The following is a 9,607-nucleotide window of genomic DNA, read 5'->3' as shown; positions in this document are numbered from 1 at the left end:
CGCCGGCCCCCTCCGCCACAGCCGCCGCTCTATTTATGGGAGGGGACGCGGTTTCTCTCCCCAGAGACTTACTCTAGCCGTGCCTCGCGGGAGTTCAAGTGGAATAACCTTCCCCCCCACCCCTCTCCCCCGCCCCCTCCCCCCCAGATCTCGGTCCGCGCCCTCCTCGGGGCCAGTGCTGGGAGCCCCGCGCCGTCTCGGGACAGCGGCCGCCGACGGGGTTGAAGGTGGCTCTCGCGTAGCCAGTAGGGGCTTCGGGGGGCGGTGGGGAGGGGGCGGGCGGGAGGATGAGCTCCCCCGGCGCCGAGAGCGCGGGGAAGAGCCTGCAGTACCGAGTGGACCACCTGCTGAGCGCCGTGGAGAGCGAGCTGCAGGCGGGCAGCGAGAAGGGCGACCCCACGGAGCGCGAGCTGCGCGTGGGCCTCGAGGAGAGTGAGCTGTGGCTGCGCTTCAAGGAGCTCACCAACGAGATGATCGTGACCAAGAACGGCAGGTAGGGGCGCCCGGAGCTCGGCGTGCGCCAGGCGTCGGGAGGCCTGGGGGAGAGTTTCCCGCTGTCCTACAGTTTTCTCCCAGTGGGGTTCTTCTTGCTCCTTTCCGGTGGGCTCCGGGAACAGAGTCTTGTGTCCCCTAATCGTCGCACTTCCTCCGGGGGCCGTGGGATAGTGTGGAGGACTCTGGGGACTTAAGGGGGCTCTGGGAAGGGGGGGTTGGGGGCTTCTCTATGCCCCCAAATGAGAGATGCCTCTGTCCCAAGCTTTGTGCCTTAGGTCCAAAGGTCTGAAGTCTCAGATCCGGGGTCTTCTGGCTGCACTCCTTCCTTTGCAGGAGGATGTTCCCGGTGCTGAAGGTGAACGTGTCTGGCCTGGACCCCAATGCCATGTACTCCTTCTTGCTGGACTTCGTGGCTGCCGACAACCACCGCTGGAAATACGTGAACGGAGAGTGGGTCCCGGGGGGCAAGCCCGAGCCTCAGGCGCCCAGCTGTGTCTACATCCACCCCGACTCGCCCAACTTCGGGGCCCACTGGATGAAGGCCCCCGTCTCCTTCAGCAAAGTCAAGCTCACCAACAAACTCAACGGAGGGGGTCAGGTAGGTGTGTTAGAGCCCGCGGGGTGGTGGGGTGCAGGGACAGCGCCAGGCGGCCAGGTCTGCCCCTTCCTTGTGGTAGAAGGGACGGTGCTTGCGCGGGAGGTGACATCTGTCCTGGAGAAACTGCCACAGCCTTCCTCAATTAAGCCTTCAGTGTTGTTTATAGTAAACTGATGACAGTAACACCAAGGCGGGGAGTGGGGGGGGGTGCAGAGCGTCACCTTTGGAGACTCAACAGGTCTCAGGCTTTGGGGAACTTCTGCATTCAAGCCTTCAAGCTTCCTAGAGATAGAGAACGGATGAGCCTTGATGGTAAAGGGTCACTTCTGAGCTAAATATGTGCCATCGTGTTTGCTGCGTGGTCTGAACAGACTTGTAAATTTGTCCTCTTCTAAGAATGTCCTTATTTGGGCATTTTTACTGGGAGACCCCATGTTCAAGCAAGGTGCAAGCAAGCTCAGGCTTTTAAAGATGTCTGTAGCCATCCTGGAAGCTTTAGAACGTTATTGCACCAGGTCAAAGGATTTCACGATGGGCGTTCATTGCCTTTAATGGTGTGCAGCTTCTCACATTCCTTTTCTTAAACCAGTCATCGGGAGCAGCACTTGAGGGGAAAGCCACTAACTTCAACAGTAAAGACACTTTCTTGTGAGCTACAGTATTTTTTGCGCCATGGATGTGTTTTTCTCCTCCACAGCCGGGCAAATGGATGTTTCGTTATCTGAAGGTCTTGTATGTGCTTCCCTCAGATCATGTTGAACTCCTTGCACAAGTATGAGCCTCGGGTCCACATAGTGAGGGTTGGGGGCACCCAGCGCATGATTACCAGCCACTGCTTCCCAGAGACCCAGTTCATCGCAGTGACCGCTTACCAGAACGAGGAGGTGAGCGGCAGGGCGGGAACGTGACCTGGGAGGTCGCAAAGGATGCGGACGTCCTGTGTGTTGGTGTGCTTTAGACTGAAAAGTTATGCCTTTTCAAATAATCTACTATGACCATAAAATTGGGACAGGGGAGAAAAGTTTAAAATGTGTGCTTGTTCAAGCATTTTTCCTTTAATTCTCTGTAAAGCTCCGAGTGAAAAGAACAAAATATTTAGGTTAAGTTCTATGAGAATTTCTTGAGAACAAGATGAGTGAGAAAATCTTTGGAGATCTTCCTGAAAGGGTAGGGGGCAACCTCCAAACCTGGGCAGTGTGAAGGGTCAGCTAGATACAAATACCGTAAATCTCTAAGCCTGACCCCAAAGAACAGACATTTTGTGATTAGCTGGGTAAGTTGTTGGTGCTGAGTGCCGACTAGAATGAGCAAATCGCTGTTTCCTAAGATCCAGTGATGTTTTTTGAGCCATGTTTGTTTGACTGAGGCACACTGAATCTCTCAGCAGTAGGTTAAACTCACTGTGGATTGCACTCAGAAAAGCAGCATTTAAAAACTTCCATTAATGTAGTATTCTTTGTGAAATATTACAATTCCTCAGCCACTTCAGACCCAAATAGAAAAATAGACCTGGAAGGGAGTCTGATTATGTTTGAATATGTAAAGGGAGGTACAGATGTTTCCCAATTTCTCGGGACCAAATTAAATCCTCTGGCTGTTGGATAATGTACCAGTCAATGTGATTTCTTGTTTTTCAGATCACGGCTCTTAAAATTAAATACAATCCATTTGCAAAAGCTTTCCTTGATGCAAAGGAAAGGTGAGAGAATTCTAACTATACCCTTTGGGCAAAGAAATATGCAGAAAGAGAAAATATTGCTGCAAATACTATTTTCTGAATGTCCTCCTTTTTGACAACTCGATACACTTTTTTGACAGAAGTGACCACAAAGATATGATGGAAGAACCCGGAGACAGCCAGCAGTCTGGGTACTCCCAATGTACGGTTTGTTGCATTCTGTCCCCACGTCCCTTGCTTCAGGGACTAGGCTGCTGAGAGCCAGAGCTGGGGACTCAGCCAACAGCCCGTTTCTGAGCGTGGCTGGGGAGCAGACGGCCTTAGATGGGCCCGTGGTGTTGGGGCTATGCTATTACTGGTCTTCGGCCTCCGCTCTGGATGCTCATTTGGCACCTGGGACTCTTGACCGAGAAGTCAGGGGAGAATTTACCCGGGCTCTGTTGTTTGGCCCCGAGGCAGCTCCAACCATGGCTGGGTCGGATGGTTGAGATCTTGGTGGGGGGTTAGACTCTGCTCTGTTAGGCTAGTGGAGAAGCCAGCTCAAAGTTACAGCCGCTGTGAGGTGGTTTCTCCCTTTGTTAATGATGGCAGGCTGAAGCACCACCTTTGGAACGAAGCTTAGGAGCAGATGTGGTTTTTCCTGTAGCCCATTTTGGTTCCAGGAGTGGCCCAGCAACCCGGGCTGGTTTTGGTGGTGGGGACAGGGGCTTGTAGGATGGGGAAAGTGCTGCAAGTCCGGCTTCCTTTCCGAGCTCCGCGAGCCAGAGCAAAGCTGGAGCAGCGTCTGTTAGGAGACGAAGTTTCGTGTGGCTCTCCTCTCTGTGCACGGAGGGGGCTTGGAATTTAAATAACCGACATTACGGGGAAAGGAAAGTTAGTGCTCGCTGCCACTTTCAGAGGCTGCGGGGACCAGCACGGCACATTTCCCGGGCACTCGTTTTCTGTTCTCTATTTCTTCATTAAGCGACTTCTGGGCTAATTTAACAAACGGCTCTCCTAAAGTAGCTCGTGGGCTGCCATCGCTCGAGCCGGTGATAGGGGCAGGCTTTGTGGGCAGGTCCGGACCTTGCCCTCATTTAAATGTTGTCTGAAGAATTGTTTGTTGTTTGGAAATTACAGCCAGAGTAGTTGCCCTCTTAGAGGTTGCTTTTCTGAATTAAAAGCAACAACAACAGACTTAAAAGCAGTGAATAGAGAAGAGATTGGAGTGTGAGGGGCGGGCAGCGTAGCATCAGAGTGATTTTCTGATGGACATGCGCAGTGGGGAGAAGGTGAGCCTAAAGCAGAAGAAAAGTGGCAGAAAAGGCCACACGTCCCACAAGGACACAGCTCCCTGTCGTGGTGAGGTGTTAGGAGCTGGCGAACGGAGAGTGGGGGGAACCACATGTGTGACTCGCCCCATGTGTCTGGATCCCTCTGGCTCTGAATGTCGTGTTTCTATGGTTTTTCATGCTCAGCAGTTAGGGCTTGGAAGCTGACGGGCCTGGGAAGATTCTGGCGGGTTTGAATAAGAGTGGTTGAGGAAGCAGGGGGTGTTGGCCGAGGCTGGGGTCCCCCAGCTCTTCTCAGGTGCCCCATGGGCTTGGAAACCCTGGTCAACCTGTGGTCTCTCGTGTGGAGTTGAAGTCCAGATGCCTTAAGACTTGGACTGGAGACTCAGTGCGAGACACTATGAGTCCTCACTTCATCGGGGACCCCTCGGGAGGAGACCCTCAGATTCCTGGTCTCAGCTCTCCTGTCCTTTAAATAATGGAGGTAATGCAAATGCCAGTTACTCAGCATTTTTTTCTCACAGCAGGGGGGTGGCTCATCCCTGGAACCAGCAGCCTGTGCCCACCCGCCACCCCCCACCCTCAGTTCGGAGGGCCCCTCTCACTTCCCTCCACGCACGGCTGTGAAAGGTACCCTGCCCTGAGGAACCACCGGCCATCCCCCTACCCCAGCCCTTATGCACATCGGAATAATTCTCCAAGTAAGTCCTAAGTCGAAGTCGGCCTGGCGTTTGGGGGTGGATGGAAGACCACTGCAGGAAAGCCATCTGTAGGATGGACTCCTGAGATCAGGAGAACCTCTTGGAGCACACACCCAGGACAGTCCTTTAGTGGCTCAACAGGGACCCTTATTTCATGTCTGTGCCATTGATGCTGGCTCAGCCACCAGGACCTCCAGACTAGGGGGCTTATGGTGCCGAATGTACTCAGTTCCTGCTGGAGCTTTTTCACCCCAGAACTGTGGGTCTGTGTTTAGGGGCCCAGGTTTGGATAGTTTATGAGCCTCTGTAAAGTGATGGTGTTGGGCCAGCCAGGCATAAGAATTACTGGCTTAACTAGACCCACACACGATTTTCCGTGATTCTCCCACTGAGGCACTAAGTCTGTTTCTCCAAGCATGGTGCCTGGACCAGCAGCAGCAGCATCACCCTGAAAGTGGCCCAGGTGTCCTGAAGCAGAAGGCTTCCAGGGTCCTGATGTGTGCTTACGGACTACGGACACAGGGCTAGACCATTAAGACCCCTTTATCTAACTTCCTCTAACACCACGTATGCCCAGACTTAATTTCGTCTGGCTCTAAAAGGAGGAACATAGCTAGTGAACACCATAAAACAATTAAGCAATTAAAGCTGATTTGAAATGAAAGGAGCTTATTTGGTAAAGAAATAGCCATGGGGTCTTATTGAAACAGCGGCTAGACTTTGAGGCTAGAAGATCATATTTTAGTTTTGCCCGGAGTAATGGTTTGTGAGGTCTTTTCATCTCTTAAGTAATATTTTGGGAAAAGTTAAGCTAAAGTTATATTTATGTTTATTTTTAAAGATAATTAATCCCCAATCAAGTGATGGTAGGATTCCTTTTCTATAGGGTATCCATTGATCTGAAGATAAAGAAAAAGCTTGCATTTATTAGAATATATTTTCTAATATATAGGTTTGGCCATAAATATTTGCTTTTGATGATCAATTAAACAGGCCAATGGATAGTCTTCTTTTTAAAAAAAATTTGTTCAATTTATTCATTTGAGAGAGAGAGCACATGAGCGGGGGGGGGGGCAGGCAGAGGGAGAAGCAGGCTCCCCGCTGAGCAGGGAGCCCCACCAGAGCAGGTGGCATATGGGTACCATCCATATTCGCCAGTCAGTTTTGCGGCGAACCCAAAATCGCTCTAAAAAAATAAATGAAGCCCCACTAGACAGACAGACAGAAACACACACACACACACACACACACACACACACATACGAATGAAGGAACAAACACAAAAACAGACAGACAAGCAGACCTAATGTGGAGCTGCCAAGCACATGGTCAAGAAAGAATTCTTGAGATGTTTCTGGTGCAAAAAGGTGCTTTTATCATAGCATGGGGACAGGACCTGTGGGCAGAAAGAGCCGCACTGGGACTGTGAGGTGTAACTGGTGATACAGTTTCTAGTGAGTGGGGGTTAGGGCTAAGGTAAGTCTCTAAGGAATTTGTGTATGCTGAGAGCAAGGTGACGCAGGACTTGATCCCAGGATCCCGGGATCATGACCTGAGCTGAAGGCAGACGCTTAGCTGACTGAGTCCCCCGGGGTGCCCTGGATAGTCTCTGTTTCATATCTGGACCCATTTGTTCTCAGTGTTGGGTACCACAAGTTGTTGCTAGTATTTCGCTGTATTCTGTCGCTCTTGGAAGGCTCCCCACTAATGACGCTTTCTTACACCCCATAGGCTATTCTGACAATCCGTCTACATGTCTGTCCATGCTCCAATCCCATGACAGTTGGCCCAGCCTTGGGACACCTGCCCATACCAGCATGCTCCCCATGAGCCACAGCACCGGCCCACCCACCGGCTCTAGGTAACATATGTCTGGACGTGATGTGCGCTGTTCTGGGACCGTGAGTGTGACATCATGCCATTTCCATCCATTGGTTTTTATTCTGCCACTCACCTGTGGGCAGCTGGGCTGTTATTGGCAGTTCTACCATTAACCTGGCATTCCAGGTTACATGACCACTGTGTTACTGTCCCAGTCTGTCTTCTGGGAGGACCAGTGGCCTCCTCGGGGTGTCCTGCACGGAGCTGAGCTGTAACAGAGTGAATCCGGGGCCCCCATCCTGGCTCTGGCACTTACTAGTTCCTATAAAGGACAAGTCTCTTAAACTCTCTGAGCCTTGTTTCTGCAAGAAAAAAGATGCTCTATAACCCCATCCTCAGCTTGTGTTTTACAGAGTTGTTGGGGTCAGCAGGCGAAATTTGAAGAAATGTTTCCAGAACCATTTTTGACAAGAGCTATTAAATTGAGGGGGAAAAATGTGTTGGCTTTTCTGTGGATACAGGATCAAAGTCCTTATATATGCTGGTAACTAGTAAAGAACAATGAATGTTTTATTATTAGCTTGAAAATAATGTGCAGGGAGATTGGCTTAAAAATTAAGCTGATTGGTAAGTGTATTGCTGTTTTTCATAGGGTTATTATAAAAAACTAAGGCAAAGCTGAAAGTCAACTTTCATTTTCTGAGGAAACAGGCTCAGCGATATTAAATAATTTAACACGTCAGCTCACAGTGAGTCTGTAGACAAGTTATCTTGACTACGAAAGCAGTGCCATTTATTGTATATAAGATACCAAAATATTCCCAAGATCTTAATTCTTTTGTTTAGGAAACAATTCCTTTATAATAATCTAATTGTCTACTCTTAAAAAATAAAACAATGCTCAAAGCAGCCTACCATTCAAGGGCCGGAAGGTCGCTCAGAAACCTGCACATAAATGGACTAACCCGCAGGTTACAAGCCACTGGCCTTGGGGACGCCACAGTCCCACTGCGGTCCCATGCTGATGGGGCATCTCAGAGCTGTTTCTTCTCTCTGTGAAATGGGGACAGTGAACTACTCTGTTCAACTCAGGTTTGTTTTCAAGGTCAAGCACATCTGAAACACAGGACAGGGCCTGGTGAGCGATACAGCACAGCATGGAGCAAGGGAAAGACATTCGGTTATAGAAAGACATTTTCTCAAAGCAGTCCGAGCACGGTTGCATGATGTTTTAGTCTGTGCTGCTAGACTGAAGGACTTCGTACCCCTTTCCAGCTCCTTCCTCCATGGATGGGGAGATAGGCTCGAAACCGGTCGCAGGCCGGGCTACCCGACAGCCAGCGAAGGGGAGGCCTGGATCCGCGCCCAGGTCTCGGTCCGGGCTGCTGGTCCTGCCCCGCCCCCGCTGACATGCGTGTCACCGCACAGGACAGAGCTTGGGGGTCGGTGCCGCGTTCAAGCATCTTTCGTACATTCATGTTCCAGGAGGGTTCTGTTTCCCTGGCAAGAACCCGGCAGCGGCTGGGGCGTGCTCATTAACAGACACCTAGACACCCGAAACCTCTGATTCGGGGTATCTGGGGACTTGGGAATGGGCACGAGAGCGCCAAACCACCAGTCTGGAAGCGCGACTGGCGCTGGGGCAGGAGCCAAGTACCGCACACAACCTTTGCAGGCAGTTCCCGTAATTTTGTCTCCTGCTGATTGACAGGACAGTAGCTTCTGCGCACCTCGGAGTGCGGCTTAACAATAGAGCGAACGGCCTGTGTGGAGGACGCCGTCTAGGGCGGTGATCAGGCGGAGGTCTGGGTGTTCGTGTCCCCGGCTCTGATTGCCTGACTGTCTCGGTTTTCCGCTTTCAGCCAGTACCCCAGCCTGTGGTCTGTGAGCAACGGCACCATCACGCCCGGGGCTCAGACGGCGGCGATGTCCAACGGGCTGGGAGCGCAGTTCTTCCGGGGCTCCTCGGCGCACGCTGCGCCTCTCACACACCCGGTCCAGGCCGCCTCCTCCTCGGGATCCCCGCTGTACGAAGGCGCCCCCACGGCCACAGACATTCCCGACAGCCAGTACGATGCCTCGGCCCAAGCCCGCCTCATAGCCTCGTGGACGCCCGTGTCACCACCTTCCATGTGAAGCAAGGCCTGTGTTGTAACAGACACAGGACTTCTGTGTGGGGCCTCCAGTGTGGATTCGATCGCTCTCCCGGGTACGAAGTGGCAGCTCATGGGTCCAGGGAAGGAATAGGCCTTATCACCCTCCCTTTAAAATAAGCGGAGGGATCCGTGTTCTGCTGTTCCCCAGGAGTGCGGTGCCCTCCGTCTCCGGCCGCTGGTGAGCGCACGTGAATTCGGCCTGGGAGCCCTACGGTTGGCCTGAATTACCACGATTCACAATAAAAGTGATTTGCTAGGGTCCAGAAACTTTTTGTTTGTTTCTCGTAGGGCACATAGGTGAGTTGGCACATCAGAATCTGTAAGCTCCATCAGTCCTGCTTGGGAAGATAAAAAGCACACTTAATTCTCTTCCTTGTTGCTTGCGGGTAGATTCCAGGCCCTTTGCGGCACCTGCCACGGTGGGAGCTGCGCTGCGAAGGACAGAACCCTGTCCTAGAGGAGGACAGCAGATTGTAGTTGAAAAGCAGATTTGCCTGCTCTGCCCACTAGAATGTGTTTATTTTGAGCATAGGTAGTTAATCTCTCCTATTGTTAAACCTATGATTGTTTATATTTTTCTTTTTAAGTAGCCAAAGACAATCAGCAGGAAACATTTCCTGCAAAATAAAGGCAATATCCAAATTTGGTTGGTCTAGTTATCATTCAGACTTCTCTTTTTGGGGCAAGATTTTGGGATAGATGCTGCAAAGACCTTGTCCCAAAAGGGCATTTTAACCTGTGGTGAACCCTGATACTTTCACCAGCGAGCTGCAGGGTGGGAAGTGAAAGCTGCATGTATTTCCTCGATGCTAACTACCACAGAGATGCCAGAGACGATTTTCAAGAGATTTAGGTAGTCAGCACTGAATCGTGGATCACGATGACAC

General features: G+C 51.3%; 1 protein-coding gene across 3 annotated transcripts; it reads left to right on the top strand.

Annotated features, from left to right (window-relative positions):
* Positions 1-287: 287 nt before the first annotated feature.
* On the top strand, positions 288-8,700 carry TBXT (T-box transcription factor T). 3 transcript variants are annotated; one of them, XM_045805454.2, is made up of 8 exons: positions 288-493; positions 829-1,093; positions 1,843-1,977; positions 2,731-2,792; positions 2,912-2,973; positions 4,570-4,743; positions 6,475-6,604; positions 8,427-8,700. In XM_045805454.2, exons 1-8 carry the CDS (start codon positions 288-290, stop codon positions 8,698-8,700), a joined length of 1,308 nt encoding a protein of 435 aa, XP_045661410.2. The 3 variants fall into 3 exon arrangements, with proteins under 3 accessions (XP_045661410.2, XP_045661409.2, XP_045661411.2); XM_045805453.2 differs by having other exon boundaries at positions 4,567-4,743; XM_045805455.2 differs by lacking the exon at positions 4,570-4,743.
* Positions 8,701-9,607: the final 907 nt, after the last annotated feature.

Source organism: Ursus americanus, chromosome 11, assembly GCF_024610735.1.
Source record: "Ursus americanus isolate L20-20 chromosome 11, mUrsAme1.1.p, whole genome shotgun sequence".
NCBI classification, from domain to species: Eukaryota; Metazoa; Chordata; class Mammalia; order Carnivora; family Ursidae; genus Ursus; species Ursus americanus.
This window is presented reverse-complemented; position numbering and strand designations above follow the sequence as displayed.